Below are 16464 nucleotides of genomic sequence, written 5' to 3' on the forward strand. Positions count from 1 at the left end.
ATCTTTGGTTTAAGTTGTCACCGTGCTGCCTGATTGTAAAAGGGTGAAGCAAATATTCCAATTATGTCAACTTTATTTTCAGATCAAAGGTGAACCAAACACCATTTTGATCTTTGCGTTTCCAATTATTTTGGCATTTTTTCTCAGTTTTTCCAAAATGTTTTTTTCTTCATTCTTCAAGTGTCTTTCCAAATAAATATATTATAACTCAAGGAAAATTAAACCACAAAAGTGCGTTTTCACAGGTAAATGTCAACCTTCTAAGGTGGGGTTGTGGATAGTCTGGAGGGATGTCAGAAGTTACAGAGGGACATAGATAGGATGCAAGACTGGGCGGACAAGTGGCAGATGGACTTCAACCCAGATAAATGCGTCGTGGTCCATTTTGGTAGGTCAAATGGGATGAAGGAGTACAATATAAAGGGAAAGACTCTTAGTACTGTTGAGGATCCGAAGGACCTTGGGGTCCGGGTCCATAGGACTCTAAAATCGGCCCCGCAGGTGGAGGAGGTGGTTAAGAAGGCGTATGGTGTGCTGGCCTTTATCAATCGAGGGACTGAGTTTAGGAGTCCGGGGATAATGATGCAGCTATATAAGACCCTCGTCAGACCCCACTTGGAGTACTGTGCTCAGTTCTGGTCGCCTCACTATAGGAAGGATGTGGAAAAGATTGAAAGATTTACAAGGATGTTGCCTGGATTGAGTGGCATGCCTTATGAGGATAGGCTGAGGGAGCTCAGTCTTTTCTCCTTGGAGAGACGAAGGATGAGAGGAGACCTAATAGAGGTGTATAAGATGTAGAGAGGCATAGATCGGGTGGACTCTCAGAGGCTTTTTCCCAGGGTGGAAATGTCTGCTACGAGAGGACTCAGGTTTAAGGTGCTAGGGGGTAGGTACAGGGGAGATGTTAGGGGTAAGTTTTTCACACAGAGGGTGGTGGGCGAGTGGAATCGGCTGCCGTCAGTGGTGGTGGAGGCAAACTCAATAGGGTCTTTTAAGAGACTCCTGGATGAGTACATGGAGCTTAATAGGATGGAGGGTTATAGGTAGGTCTAGAAGGTAGGGATGTGTTCGGCACAACTTGTGGGCCGAAGGGCCTGTTTGTGCTGTAGTTTTTCTATGTCAGAAAGAGTTAAAGAGGGTGGAGCTTCCCTCAGCCTGTGAGCTCCGAAGTACAACTTCAAAGCTTAAGTTAAGAATCAAACATTTTGGTGCCTTTTCCAATTGTACAAGTAAATTGTAATTCACACTGAAAGGTTCACTTTCACTCAGTAATTAGAACATTTCACTTTTCTCAGCACAGGAGCTGGCAGCATTTTAGATTCAATACCAATTGTTCACTCCTCTTGTAGCTGGTGTGTGGAGAAGATCATGTTCACTGGAGATCTGTCAGCACAGAAACCGCACTGTGCTTCTGGATACACTCAGTCTGCAAGTAGCTGGAGTCATTTAAACATGACTCTAGTGAAGGCCTTCCCAGTGATACTAAGGAGTGAGATGTTCCTGTAGTTGTTGCAATCTCCTCTGTCACTGCATGTTTTGTACATTGTGAAGATTTTTGTGTCACGTATCTCCTGTGGAACAGGCCCTACCTCCCAACAGAGAAGCTGGAGGTTATGAAGATGTGGCAGCGATGGGACTTTCCGTGTCTGAACAGTTCAGCTGGAACTCATCCTTGCTGGGAGCCTTTCTGCTTTTCAGCAATCAATGGCCTTTTCCAGCTCAAGTGATGAGGATTCCTCGTCCAACTCAACCATGACAGGAAGCTGCAGTAGAATCAAACAGAGACTGGGAGGTATCCATCTCACGGGAGTACAGCTCACAGTCGTGTTCAACCCAGTGGGACATCTGTTTACTTCTGTTGGTGAGAACTTCACCATCTGCCGATTTCAGGGGAACAATTTGGTGATTGTAGGACAAAGCATCATATTCATCCCATCATACATAGCACAGAGATGTTCATTATCACAGGCAGTTTGGAATTATTGGTGTAGGATTGTCCGGTGTTTATTAACAGAGTATCTCACTGTTTTCAAAATTTCTGATGCAATGTTCCAGCTGTTGGGTTTATGTTGAGCATCAGGTCGGCTTTGCTTTTTACTTCAATGACAGGTATCATCTCTGCTGAGTGGATCTCAAACCAGTCTTTGTTGTGGGAGCCACCTTTACCAAATGTTGCTGCTGCTGTGTCAGAAATGGGTGAACTCAGAGACCTCCAAGTTTCATCAACTTCAATATTGATTGTTAAGGATTTTATGTGAGATTTAACTGTGCCTGTATAATATTTCACTATTTTGTTTATGTTCCTTCATATTTAATTTCATAATGTACGTGTCACTGTGAAGACGTCAGTCACAATTGTCAGCAAGGATTAATCAGGACTTTCTAATTGGAGATGTTAATCAGTGGAACCTCTCACACACTGATTTGCATCAAAGATTAATTTAGGATTGAAGTAAAGTTCATCATTTTATGTTGAACAGGTTCTTGTTAAGGATTCTTGAATTTAGGGGAAAGATCACAGAAGGTGTTTTTAAAAAGGGACATTGCAGCTCCGAAAATCAGTGACATCTCCAGAATATTAAACTCCAGCTACTTATAGGGATGTTAATATCAGCAAAATCGAACCAATATTATCAGACTATCAATCCTGGCTGTGATTAAAAGCAGAATCCAATCCTTGCAGTCTATTATGAATTTGCTGGTGTCTCAGCAGGCTGGAGGACCTTGTGAATGCCTTTCCACACAAGGAGCAGGTGAAAGGTCTCTCCCCAGAGTGAGTGCGTTGATGAGTCAGGAGGTTGGATGACTGCTTGAAACTCTTTCCACAGGTACTGCAGCTGAATGGATTCTCCTGAGTGTGAGTGCGGTGGTGGGACTGGAGGGTGAATAACTGAGCGAATCCCTTCCCACACACCGAGCAGGTGAATGGTCTCTCCCCGGTGTGAAGTCGCTGGTGCCTCACCAGATCAAATGACTGGGAGAATTTCTTCCCACATATGGAGCAGCTGAACGGTCTCTCCCCGGTGTGAGTGCGTTGGTGAGCAGTCAGGGTGGATGACTGTCCAAAACTCTTTCCACAGGAGGTGCAGCTGAACGGTTTCTCCTCAGTGTGAATTCGCTGATGTGTCCAAAGGCCAGATGACCGAGTGAATCTCTCACCGCACACAGAGCAGGTGAACGGCTTCACCCCAGTGTGAATCCGCTGGTGTGTAGCGAGGCTGGATGTGCTGTTGAACCTCTTCCCACAGTGAGTGCAGCTGAAGGGCCTCTCCTCAGTGTGAATTCTCTGTCTTGCCTGGTGATTGTCGAGCGGTGTTCATTCATCCGTTGTCGCAGGGTCTGCATAGTTTCCCCAATGTACCATGCCTCGGGACATCCTTTCTTGCAGCGTATCAGGTAGACAACGTTGGCCGAATTGCAAGAGTATGTACCGTGTACCTGGTGGATGGTGTTCTCACGTGAGATGATGGCATCTGTGTCGATGATCCGGCAAGTCTTGCAGAGGTTGCTGTGGCAGGGTTGTGTGGTGTCATGGTCACTGTTCTCCTGAAGGCTGGGTAGTTTGCTGCGGACAATGGTCTGTTTGAGGTTGTGCACTTGTTTGAAGGCAAGAAGTGGGGGTGTGGGGATGGCCTTGGCGAGATGTTCGTCTTCATCAATGACATGTTGAAGGCTCCGGAGGAGATGCCGTAGCTTCTCCGCTCCGGGGAAGTACTGGACGACGAAGGGTACTCTGTCCACTGTGTCCCATGTTTGTCTTCTGAGGTCGGTGCGGTTTTTCGCTGTGGCGCGTTGGAACTGTTGATCAATGAGTCGAGCGCCATATCCTGTTCTTATGAGGGCATCTTTCAGCTTTTGGAGGTGTCTGTTGCGATCCTCCTCATCCGAGCAGATCCTGTGTATACGGAGGGCTTGTCCGTAGGGGATGGCTTCTTTAACGTGTTTAGGGTGGAAGCTGGAGAAGTGGAGCATTGTGAGGTTATCCGTGGGCTTGCGGTACAGTGAGGTGCTGAGGTGACCGTCCTTAATGGAGATGCGTGTGTCCAAGCTTGTGTGGCTTTTGCTACCAAATAAACCTGTTGGACTTTAACCTGGTGTTGTTAAACTTCTTACTGTGTTTACCCCAGTCCAACACCGGCATCTCCACATCATGATATAAAACCCCACAGTCACTGACACCAATCTCCTCCTGTCTGATATAAACCCCACAGTCACTGACACCAATCCCCTCCTGTCTGATATAAACCCCACAGTCACTGACACCAATCTCCTGCTGACTGATGTAAACCCCACACTGACACCAATCCCCTCCTGTCTGATATAAACCCCACACTGACACCAATCTCCTGCTGACTGATGTAAACCCCACAGTCACTGACACCAATCCCCTCCTGTCTGATATAAACCCCACACTGACACCAATCTCCTCCTGTCTGATATAAACCCCACACTGACACCAATCTCCTCCTGTCTGATATAAACCCCACACTGACACCAATCTCCTCCTGTCTGATATAAACCCCACACTGACACCAATCTCCTCCTGTCTGATATAAACCCCACACTGACACCAATCCCCTCCCCTCAGTTAATTTGATTTAGTTTACTTGTTTACTCAATAAGATTGATACCAATCTCTCCTGTCTGATGATTTTGTAGCCCCTTTTTCATGAAAGATATACACCAGTTTGTTATTTCAATTGGACCTGTCTTCATTCCCGGGCCGAGGGGATTTCAGTACCAGGCGGAAGGGGTAAAATTTGGGAACGCTTGATTCTCCACCAATTCCCATTCCCCTTCTTTCTGGGGGATAACGGAGCTCTCACTGTGTGTAATGTGCAGGTCAGTAAGAATTGTCAGCAAGGATTAATCAGCACTTTCTAATTGGAGATGTTCATCAGTAGAACCTCTCAGACACTAAATTGGCAAGTTTGAATCAAAGATCAATTGAGGATTGAAGTAAAAGTTCAATATTTGTGGCAAACTGATTGCTGGTGGAATTCTCTGAATTCAGGGGAATGATCACAGACACATATTCTTAAAGGGAGGCTGCAGGCCCAGGAACACAATCAGCTAACTAACTAGAATCTTAAACTCCAGCCAGAACTATGGTTGGTGACATCAGAGAGACAAACCTGAATTGTCAGAATGAACACGGTTCAGTCCTGGGTATAGTGAACGCCAGCAACATCAGTGGAATCCAAACCCTTCAGTCACTTGTGAACTTGCTGGTGTGTCAGCAGGTGGGCTCGCTGACTGAATCCCCTCCCACACACTGAACAGGTGAATGGCCTCTCCTGGGTGTGAACTTGCTGGTGTGTCAGCAGGTGGGCTCGCTGACTGAATCCCCTCTCACACACTGAACAGGTGAATGGCCTCTCCTGGGTGTGAACTTGCTGGTGTGTCAGCAGGTGGGCTCGCTGACTGAATCCCCTCCCACACACTGAACAGGTGAATGGCCTCTCCTGGGTGTGAACTTGCTGGTGTGTCAGCAGGTGGGCTCGCTGACTGAATCCCCTCTCACACACTGAACAGGTGAATGGCCTCTCCTGGGTGTGAACTTGCTGGTGTGTCAGCAGGTGGGCTCGCTGACTGAATCCCCTCTCACACACTGAACAGGTGAATGGCCTCTCCTGGGTGTGAACTTGCTGGTGTGTCAGCATGTGGGCTCGCTGACTGAATCCCCTCTCACACACTGAACAGGTGAATGGCCTCTCCTGGGTGTGAACTTGCTGGTGTGTCAGCAGGTGGGCTCGCTGACTGAATCCCCTCTCACACACTGAACAGGTGAATGGCCTCTCCTGGGTGTGAACTTGCTGGTGTGTCAGCAGGTGGGCTCGCTGACTGAATCCCCTCTCACACACTGAACAGGTGAATGGCATCTCCTGGGTGTGAACTTGCTGGTGTGTCAGCAGGTGGGCTCGCTGACTGAATCCCCTCTCACACACTGAACAGGTGAATGGCCTCTCCTGGGTGTGAACTTGCTGGTGTGTCAGCAGGTGGGCTCGCTGACTGAATCCCCTCTCACACACTGAACAGGTGAATGGCCTCTCCCGGGTGTGAATTCGCTGGTGTGTCAAAAGGTTGGATGAAGTTGTGAATCCTTTCTCACACATGGAACAAACGTATGGTCTCTCGCCAGTGTGAACTCGCTGGTGTGTAAGCAGGTTTGATGAATTAGTGAATTGCTTCTCACACACAGAGCAGGTGAATGGCCTCTCCCTAGTGTGAACACGCTGGTGTGTCAGCAGCTGGGATAACTGAGTGAATCCCCTCCCACAAACAGAGCAGGTGAATGGCTTCTCTCCAGTATGAACTCTGCAGTGTATCAGAAGCTCAGATGACTGAGTGAATCCCTTCCCACACACACAACAGGGGAACGGTCTCTCGCCTGTGTGAAATCGCTGGTGTCTCAGCAGAGTGGTTGACTGAGTGAATCCCTTCCCACATACAGAGCAGGTGAATGGTTTCTCTCCAGTGTGACTGCGTCGATCAATTTCCAGCCGAGATGGATACTTGAATCCCTTTCCACAATCCCCACATTTACACGGTTTCTCTGTGGTGCTGGTATCCTTGTTTCTCTCCAGGTTGGTTGATCAGTTCAAGCCTCATACACAGTACACGTGGATTCCATCTGCCAAAGTGTAACCTCTTATTTATTGTCCCCCTCCCCCATCCTCTGATGTGAACCATCCTCCAGTGGCTGAGCCAGGATGGGGCCGTTAACCTGGGCCTGTTCCCGGGAGGGAGGGAGGGAGAAGCCCCGCAGCTGCAAACCAGGGAGCTGACAATGATTCTGAAGGGTTTGCGGATCCACAAAGTGTTTCCAAATCCTCCCAGCCACCGCCTAACGCTGACTCCGCTTCTCCGGGACAAACAAGCGCCAAGGACAGCAATGACACTGCGCATGCTCCACATCACAATGCCCAGGGGACTGATTGACGGCAGCTCCGAACCAATCGGAAGAGGGGGCGGGACTGGAGGACCGAGCGGGAGCGGCTGGTCCTCCAACCAATCGGAGTGAATGAGGGGCGGGACCTGAAACATGCGCAGCTCCGGACCAATCGGAAGAGTTTCCTGTTCCACGCATGGGAGAAGTGCGCATGCGCAGTAAGCAAAGGCGTTTGCAGCACGCGCAGTGCGGGTGACAGCAACTGGAGAGAAGTTCCTGTGTCTCATCAGCAGCCGGTAAGGATGCAGAAACATAAAGGGAGCAATCGAACCGGCGGATGGACGTAGACGTTTTCTAAATACCTGTTAAAGGCCTCAAGCATCGAATATGAGCCCGTAGGTCCCGTGTTTGCAGTTTCGGGTCTTTTTCCCGAGACGAAGCTCAGGTTAACAGCCGCCATCTTGATTGAGCAGGGAGCAGAGCGCATGCGCTGGTGTCTTGGTGACGCAACCGTGAGGGGGCGGGTCTTTGTGTTTCTGCTCCCACCGGATCCTAGTGCTCGGAAACATGACTAAATTTGAGCATCAGATTTTCAAACAGCTTCACCCACTCCCAGGCTGCACCTCACGTTTGCAGCCGAGAGAAGTTAATGGGTCATGTACATATTCAGTATGAGAGGTTGCATCCCGGAATACTTACCTGAAGCGGTTACACGGCTTTTGTACTTGTTGGAGTTTAGAAGGTTGAGGAGGAATTTATTGAAACTTACAGGGTACGGCGTGGCCTGGACAGAGTGGACGTGGAGAGGATGTTTCCACGAGTAGATAAAACTAGAACCAGAGGCACAACCTCAGACTAAAGGGATGTTCCTTTCAAACAGAGATGAGGAAGAATTTCTTCAGCCAGAGTCATCGAGGTTTACAGCATGGAAACAGGCCCTTCGGCCCAACTTGTCCATGCTGCCCTTTTTTTTAAAACCCCTGAAGCTAATCCCAATTGCCTGCATTTGGCCCACATCCCTCTATTCCCATCGCACCCATGTAACTATCTAAATGCTTTTTAAAAGATACAATTGTACCCACAGCTTGTTCCAGACACTCACCACCCTCTGTGTGAACAAATTGCCCCTCTGGACACTTTTGTATCTCTCCCCTCTCACCTTAAACCTATGCCCTCTAGTTTTAGACTCCCCTACCTTTGGGAAAAGATATTGACTATCTACCTTGTCTATGCCCCTCATTATTTTATAGACTTCTATAAGATCACCCCTCAGCCTCCTACGCTCCAGAGAAAAAAGTTCCAGTCCATTCAGCCTCTCCTTATACTCAATCCATCAAGTCCCAGTAGCATCCTACTAAATCTTTTCTGCACTCTTTCTAGTTTAATAATATCCTTTCTATAATAGGGTGACCAGAATTGCACACAGTATTCCAACACTTTGGAAAAAAGAATAGAGGCATGGACTATTTTCTAAACGGTGACAAAATTCATAATGCTAAAGTGCAAAGGGACTTGGGAGTCCTAGTCCAGGATTCTCTAAAGGTAAACTTGCAGGTTGAGTCCGTAATTAAGAAAGCAAATGTAATGTTGTCATTTATCTCAAGAGGCTTGGAATACAAAAGCAGGGATGTACTTCTGAGGCTTTATAAAGCACTGGTTAGGCCCCATTTGGAGTACTGTGAGCAATTTTGGGCCCCACACCTCAGGAAGGACATACTGGCACTGGAGCGGGTCCAGCGGAGATTCACACGGATGATCCCAGGAATGGTAGGCCTGACATACGATGAACGTCTGAGGATCGTGGGATTATATTCATTGGAGTTTAGGAGGTTGAGGGGAGATCTGATAGAAACTTACAAGATAATGAACGGCTTAGATAGGATGGACGTAGGGAAGTTGTTTCCATTAACAGGGGAGACTAGGACGCGGGGGCACAGCCTTAGAATAAAAGGGAGTCACTTTAGAACAGAGATGAGGAGAAATTTCTTCAGCCAGAGAGTGGTGGGTCTGTGGAATTCATTGCCACAGAGGGCTGTGGAGGCCGAGACGTTGAGCGTCTTCAAGACAGAAATTGATAAATTCTTGATTTCTCGAGGAATTAAGGGCTATGGGGAGAGAGCGGGTAAATGGAGTTGAAATCAACCATGATTGAATGGTGGAGTGGACTCGATGGGCCGAATGGCCTTACTTCCGCTCCTATGTCTTATGGTCTTATGGTCTTAAGTGTGGCCTTACCAATGTCTTGTACAACTTCAACAAGACGTCCGAACTCCTGTATTCAATGTTCTGACCGATGAAACCAAGCATGCTGAATGCCTTCTTCACCACTCTGTCCACCTGTGACTCCACTTTCAAGGAGCTATGAACATGTACCCCTAGATCTCTTAGTTCTGTAACTCTCCCCAACGCCCTACCATTAACTGAGTAAGTCCTGTCCTGGTTCAATCTACCAAAATGCATCACTTCGCATTTGTCGAAATTAAATTCCATCTGCCATTCGTCAGTCCACTGGCCCACCAGAGAGTGGTGAATCTGTGGAACTCTTTGCCACAGAAGGCTGTGGAGGCCAGGTCTTTGAGTGTCTTTAAGACAGAGATAGATAGGTTCTTGATTAATAAGTGGATCAGGGGTTATGGGGAAAAGGTAGGAGAATGGGGATGAGAAAAATATCAGCCCATGACTGAATGGTGAAGCAGCCTCGATGGGCCGAGTCGCCTAATTCTGCTCCTATGTCGTATGGCCTCTTGGTTACACTTCAGCCCCAGGCTCCTCATGTTTACATAGAAACATGCATAGAAAATAGAAGCAGAAGGAGGCCATTCAGCCCTTTGAACGTTCCCTGCCATTCATTATGGTCATGGCTGATCCTCAAATTCAATACCCTTGTCCCACCCATCCCCCCATAATATCCCTTTTGCCCCAAGAGATATATATCTACTTTTGAGGAATGGAGATCCAAAGATTCACGACCCACTGTGAGAAAAATATCTAATCTCTGTCTCTATGCGCAACACTTGTTTAAACAGTGACCCCGAGATTCTCCCATAAGAGTAAACAACACTTCCAACAAGTTGTTGGAAGGTATTTTGAGAGACAGGATCTACAGGCATGCAGAGAGGCAAGGACTGATTAGAAACAGTCAGCATGGCTTTGGAGTGGAAAATCATGTCTCACAAATTTGATTGAGTTTTTTGAATGGGTAACCAAGAAGTTAGATGAGGGCAGTGCAGTTGATGTTCTTTACATGGACTTTAGCAAGGCCTTTGACAAGGTATCAAATGGTAAGTTGTTGCATAAGGGTAATCTCACGGGATCCAGGATGAGGTAGCCAAATAGGTACAAAACTGGCTTGATGACAGAAGACAGAGGGTGGTTGTAGATGGTTGTTTTTCAAACTGGAGGCCTGTGACCAGCCGTGTGCCTCAGGGATCAGTGTTGGGTCCACTGTTATTTGTCATTTATATTCATGATGTGGATGAGAATTTAGTAGGCATGGTTAGTAAGTTTGCAGTATGGTTAGTAAGTTTGCAGATGACACCAGGATTGGTGGCATAGTGGACAGTGAAGAAGGTTACCTAGGATTGCATCGGGATCTTGATCAATTGGGCCAGTGGGCTGGTGAATGGCAGATGGAGTTTAATTTTGATAAATGCGAGGTGATGCATTTTGGTAGATTGAACCAGGACAGGACTTACTCAGTTAATGGTAGGGCATTGGGGAGAGTTACAGAACAAAGAGATCGAGGGGTACAGGTTCATAGGTAGAGTGGTGAAGAAGGCATTCGGCATGTTTGGTTTCATTGGTCAGAACATTAAATACAGGAGTTGGGATGTCTTGTTGAAGTTGTACAAGACTTGTGTAAGGCCACACTTGGAATACTGTGTGCAGTTCTGGTCACCCTATTATAGAAAGGTTGTTATTAAACGAGAAAGAGTGCAGAAAAGATTTACGAGGATGCTACTGGGATTTGATGGTTATAAGGAGAGACTGGATAGACTGGGAATTTTTTTTCTGGAGCGCAGGAGGCATAGGGGTGATCTTATAGCGGTCTATAAAATAATGAGGGCCATAGATCAGCTAGATAGTCAATATCTTTTTGCAAAGGTAGGGGAGTCTAAAACTAGAGGGCATAGATTTCAGGTGAGAAGGGAGAGGGGCAAAGGGTCCAGAGGGGCAATATTTTCATACAGAGGGTGGAGAGTGTCTTGAGCAAACTGCCAGAGGTAGTAGCAGAGGCGGGTACAATTTTGTCTTTTGAAAAGCATTTAGATAGTTACACGGGTATGATGGGTATAGAGGGATATGGGCCAAATGCGGGCAATTGGGACTAGTTTCGGGGTTAAAAAAAGGGGCAGCATGGACAAGTTGGGCTGAAGGGCCTGTTTCTATGCTATAAACCTCTATGACTCCTCTCCACATCCAAGACCTTTCAGGATCTGAAAGGTTTAAATTAAGTTGCCTCTTACTCTTTTAAACTCGAGCAGAGACTGTCTCACTGCTCCTCATCAGACTATCCACCTATTCCAGGTGTTAGTCGACTAAACCTTCTATGAACTTCTAATGCATTTATATTTTTCCTTAAATAAGGAAATCGATAATGTACACATTGCTCCAGATACAGACTCACCGTGTGCAACTGAAACATAACTTCCCTGCTTTTACTCCATTCCCCTCATAACAAATAATAGCTTTCTGAATTACTTGTACCTGGATTTTCTATCGTGATGGATTTTGGATATTTTTTGTTACAGGGGGTTAGAAAGGGAGGATTTACACACCACAAGCTCAAACCAAGAGAAAATGTTGTCTCTTCTGATACGGGCTTTCTGAATGGGATAAGTAGGTAGATGTGAATGGAATGTTTCCACTTGTTGGTTTTTCCATTACTGGGAACCATGAACAGACAACAAATAAATCAAACAGGAAAATAGGAGATGTTTCTTTCTTCAGACAGTTGTTAGAATTTGGAACTCACTGCGACTGGAAGTGGTTGACACAAATACTTTAGATGCTTTCAAAAGGAAAATATATGAGCCTATGAGAGAAAAGGGATTGGAAAAATCAAGTGAAAAGCTGAGATGTGGTGATCAGAATGAGAGGAGACTCATGTGGAGTATAAACTCCAGGACAGACTCGATAAACCGAATGGCCTGTTTGTGTATTGTCACAGACAGAACAAACAATTCTCCTTCCCTGTTCAAAGACAATAACAATCAGCTCCTAATGATCCGAGTGACTGTCAGATCTCAACGTGATGTTTGGTTTGTGTTTTCTTGCTGTAAATCCTCCTTTCCAATATCCTGTAAAGGGAGTTTACAAAAGTCATCACTGTCAGTCCAGGATAGATATATTCATAGAATTCCACAGTTCGGAAGGAGGCTATTTGGCCCATCAAGTCAACTCTCTGACAGAGCATCCCACCAAGGCCACAACAACATAACCCAACTTATTTACCCCACTAATCTCCCTAACCTACACATCCTGGGGGAAAAATGGATAATTTAGCATGAAATCCACCTAACCTGAATATCTTTGGACTCTGGGAGAAAACTGGAGCACCTGGAGGAAACCCACGCAGACAAGTAGAGAATGTGCAAACTCCACACAGCAGCACTCCGAAAGCTAGTGGCGTTTGCTACCAAATAAACCTGTTGGACGTTAACTTGGTGTTGTTAGACTCCTTACTGTTGTAAACTCCACACAGACAGGTAACCACGGCCGGAATCGAACCCAGGTCCCTGGCGCTGTGAGGCTGGAGGACTAACCACTGTGCCACCGTGCTAGCGACGTAATTCTTTGTAAACTTATTTTACAGGAAATAGAAGAGGAGGATTTGCAGTCTGGATGATCGAATCTCACGTCAGACAGAGTCAATCAATTCATTGGGATTTGAAGATTTGTGCATCTGAAGGGATTTAATTGACCATCTCAGTTGGAAACTGGTGAGAATCTGTTTCCTTGCTCCTCCTGTGGGGAGGGATTGATACAGCTGGAAAACATGCTGACACGACAGCGAGCTCGCAATAGTGAGAGTTCATTCACCTGCTCCGTGTGTGGGAAGAAATTCATGTGTTCGTCCAACCTGCTGGCTCACCAACTCGATCACATTATTCAGAAGCCTCTTCAAAGCTCTGACTCTGGGGAAAGCATTGAAACCTCTGAGGAACAGGCCCAACACCAGCTCCTTCACACTGACGAGAGACCGTTCAGCTGCTCCCACTGCGGGAAGAGGTTCAGCCAGTCCTCCCGCCTTGCAGAGCACCAGCTCCTTCACACACACGAGAGACCGTTCAGCTGCTCTCACTGTGGGGAGTCGTTTAGCAACTCAGTGCATCTCACTGAGCACCAACAAGTTCACACCAAGGACAGGCCATTCAGCTGCTCCCAGTGTGGGAAGAGATTCACTCAGTCCTCCCACTGCACCGTTCACCAACAGATTCATTTTCAGAAGAGACATTTTAAATGCTTTAAATGTGAGAAGACCTTCAAAAGAAGGATTAGTCTGCTGAGACACCAGGGCACTCACACTGGGGAGAGGCCATATGTTTGCCCTGTGTGTGGGAAAACATTTACTTGTTTGCAGCATCTGCTGAGTCACCAGCCTATTCACACGGGGGAGAGGGCATTCATCTGCTCCGTGTGTGGGAAGGCTTTCACGGAGTCATCCAGCCTCCGGAGACACCGCCGCATTCACACAGGGGAGAGGCCGTTCTCCTGCTCCATTTGTGGCAAAAGATTTGCTCAGATTTCCTCCTGCAATCAACACCAACACATTCACTCTGATCAGAGACCTTTTCAATGCTCGGAATGCAATAAGACCTTTAAAAGAAGTGATGAGCTGCTGAAACACAAACGCATTCACACTGGGGAGAGGCCGTTCCTGTGCTCTGTGTGTGGAAAGGGATTCGCTCAGTCGTCTGGCCTGCTGAGACACCAACGCATTCACACCGGGGAGAAGCCGTTCACCTGCTCTGTGTGTGGGAAGGGATTCACTGATTCATCCTATATGCTGAAACACCAGCGAGCTCACACTGCGACAGAACCGTTCACCTGCTCCCTGTGTGGAAAGGGATTCACTGATCCACCCCGCCTGCAGAGACACCAGCGAGTTCACACTGGGGCAAAACCTTTCAACTGCTCCATATGTGGGAAGGGGTTTAATCAGTATTACAGCCTGCTGAAACATAGACGACTTCATGTGTGACCGGCAAAGTTGGATTCTGTTGTTTCTGCGCCCTGAGATAAACAATAACAATTGGATGAATAGGGGAGGCAGCGGCACAGTGGAATTATCACTGGACTCAGGGTAAGGCTCTGGGGACCCAGGTTCGAATCCCATCACAGTCGATGGTGAAATTTGTATTCAATTAAAATCTTGGATTAAAAGTCTAATGACAAACCTTAACCATTAATCAATTGTCGTAAAAACCCATTTGGTTCAGTAACGTCCTTTGGAAAAGGAAACCTGCCGTCCTTACTTGGTCAGACCTACATGTGACTCCAGACCAGCAATGTGGTTGACTCTCAAATGCCCTCTGAAATGGAGGGCAGTTAGGGATGGGCAAGAAATGCTGGCCCAGCAAGTGACGTCTACATCCCGTAAAAATGAATTTAAAAAAGTTCCTCAGTATCTCAGTAACCTCCTCCAGTCCCACAACACTCTGTGTAAATACAAGTTGTTGATGATTATGCCCTGAGATAGATAACGTGAACCCGATTCCCCTCGTCCACCAACACAGCAACTTCTTCACAAAAAGTAAAGCACATGGGATTGGGGCTGTTGTACTGAGATGGGTAGAAAACTGATTGGCAGACAGGAAACAAAGAGTAGGATTAAACGGGTCTTTTTCCAACTGGCAGGCAGTGACTATTTGGGTAACGCAGGATCAGTGCTGGAGCCTCGGTTACTCACCTGCCATGGGTCTTGTTTTTTTTCCCCTGTTTATTATGCATCATTTTTAAATTGTTGCTTCCTAATAATCTAATTTAAAACCATGGATAAACTCAAACCACTTTTGGAAAATCTGTGACTCTCTGATCAAGAATCTTACTGACCACTGCACACCATTCTGGTCACCGTATTATTAAAAAAATCCCTATCCAGGCACTGGAAAGGGTGCAGAGAAGATTTTAATGATGAGATTTTAATGTAGAAGGCAGCTCACCACCACCTTCTCAAGGGCAATCAGGGATTAGCCATAAATGCTGGCCAAGCCAGCAATGCCCACATCCCATAAATGATTTTCAAAACGTGTGTGGTTTTTTTATCAGGAAAGGATTGACAGGCTAGTTCTTCTTTCTTGAGAAATGAAGGCTGAGGGGTAACCTGAGCAGAGGTCCTCAAATTTATAAAATGCTTAGATACAGAAATAGTGTTTCCTCTTGAGGGGAAGAGCAAAAAGTAAAGTTTATTTATTAGTCACAAGTAGGCTTAGATTAACACTGCAGTGAAGTTACTGGGAAACTGGAGACAATCAATATAAAACAGTCACTAAGAAATCCAATCGGAAATCCAGGATAAATTTCTCTACACAAAGAGTGGCGAGAATATGGAAATCACAACTACAGGGAGTGAAATGAACAGTATAGATGCCTTTCAGGGGAATCTCAACGAGTACTTATGAATGATTTTTATAGTTCATTTCAAAACGACTAAAAACAATAAAGTGACAGGAGATAATTTGCAGGGTGTGAGACTCTGTGTGTGAGGGTGTCTGTGAGTGTGTGTGTTGCTTTTCATTGGTGTCACAGAAACCTTCCTCTTTCTGAGCAGACAATCTGGCCCCTGAATGATGTGAATTGTACAACTCAGAGATTCTCCATTCAGAATGACCATGTGCTGTGTAAAACCTGACATCTCCACAACCAGACGCCACTTCTGGAACAACGTGAAGTGACTACAATTTTTTAGATTGATTTCTTTGCTCTCAATATTTTCTCAGTTCATAAGTTCATAAATTCCATCATTATCCTTGAACACACCTATGGTCTCCACTTTAAATACTTCTCTCAGTCTTACCAACATATAGTAATTGGATTGTTGCTATGACAGGAACCAATTCTGTAAATCTGATTCCCACCAAACACCAACCCATATCCCCATCCGAGTTCCAGATTTTAATGAGATTTCTTAAAACACAGGCAGCCTGGCAGCACAGTGGTTAGCATTGCTGCCTCACAGCGCCAGGAACCCGGGTTCAATTCATGCCTCAGATGACTGTGTGGAGTCTGCACATTCTCCCTGTGTCTGTGTGGGTTTCCTCCGGGTGCTCTTGTTTCCTCCCACACTCCAAAAATGTGCAGATTAGATTGATTGGCCATGCTAAATTGGCCCTTAGTGTCGGGGATAAGCAGAATAACTACATGGGTTACGGGGACAGGACTGGGTGGGATCATTGTCCGTATAGGCTCAATGACCTCCTTCTGCACTGTAGGGATTCTATACCATCTGTACTATCATTACATTGGATCCAATACTGTGTTCACTAACACAGTGCAGCCTGACTTATTATTGGAATAAACACTGTGTTTGTTACACTGAGAGTAAGTAATCTAAAGTAAATCAAGGC

At 46.3% G+C, this 16464-nt stretch overlaps 4 protein-coding genes across 6 annotated transcripts in view; 2 read left to right on the forward strand and 2 right to left on the reverse strand.

Moving 5' to 3' along the window:
- LOC144482803 (uncharacterized) overlaps positions 1-16464 on the reverse strand; it is a 327339-nt gene that overhangs the window by 25273 nt on the left and 285602 nt on the right. The gene's annotated exons all lie outside the window — the stretch shown is intronic.
- Positions 1411-16464, reverse strand: part of LOC144482710 (uncharacterized) — a 120571-nt gene continuing 105517 nt past the window's right edge. The window contains exons 7-10 of the mRNA XM_078201552.1: positions 7227-7466; positions 5362-6584; positions 2895-3092; positions 1411-2726 (exon numbers count right to left, since the gene is read on the reverse strand). Coding sequence (XP_078057678.1) covers positions 2645-2726; positions 2895-3092; positions 5362-6584; positions 7227-7466 — 1743 coding nt within the window. The 3' untranslated portion in view covers positions 1411-2644. The remainder of the gene's footprint in view (positions 2727-2894; positions 3093-5361; positions 6585-7226; positions 7467-16464) is intronic.
- On the forward strand, positions 7123-14305 carry LOC144482769 (uncharacterized). Of its 2 annotated transcripts, none has more exons than XM_078201618.1 (2): positions 7123-7191; positions 11647-14305. In XM_078201618.1, exon 2 carries the CDS (start codon positions 12894-12896, stop codon positions 14097-14099), a length of 1206 nt encoding a protein of 401 aa, XP_078057744.1. In that variant the 5' UTR covers positions 7123-7191; positions 11647-12893; the 3' UTR covers positions 14100-14305. The 2 variants fall into 2 exon arrangements, with proteins under 2 accessions (XP_078057744.1, XP_078057743.1); XM_078201617.1 differs by having other exon boundaries at positions 12711-14299.
- The window catches only part of LOC144482776 (dehydrogenase/reductase SDR family member 1-like), a 65682-nt gene continuing 56388 nt past the window's right edge, over positions 7171-16464 (forward strand). The window contains exon 1 of the mRNA XM_078201629.1: positions 7171-7191. The gene's annotated coding sequence lies outside the window, so the exon portion shown is untranslated. The remainder of the gene's footprint in view (positions 7192-16464) is intronic.

The sequence above is a fragment of the Mustelus asterias genome, unplaced genomic scaffold (genome assembly GCF_964213995.1).
Source record: "Mustelus asterias unplaced genomic scaffold, sMusAst1.hap1.1 HAP1_SCAFFOLD_42, whole genome shotgun sequence".
NCBI classification, from domain to species: Eukaryota; Metazoa; Chordata; class Chondrichthyes; order Carcharhiniformes; family Triakidae; genus Mustelus; species Mustelus asterias.

Bases quoted from the DNA above. Each gene is read 5' to 3' on its own strand.
- LOC144482769 (XM_078201618.1), top strand. From the start codon at position 12,894: ATGCTGACACGACAGCGAGCTCGCAATAGTGAGAGTTCATTCACCTGC.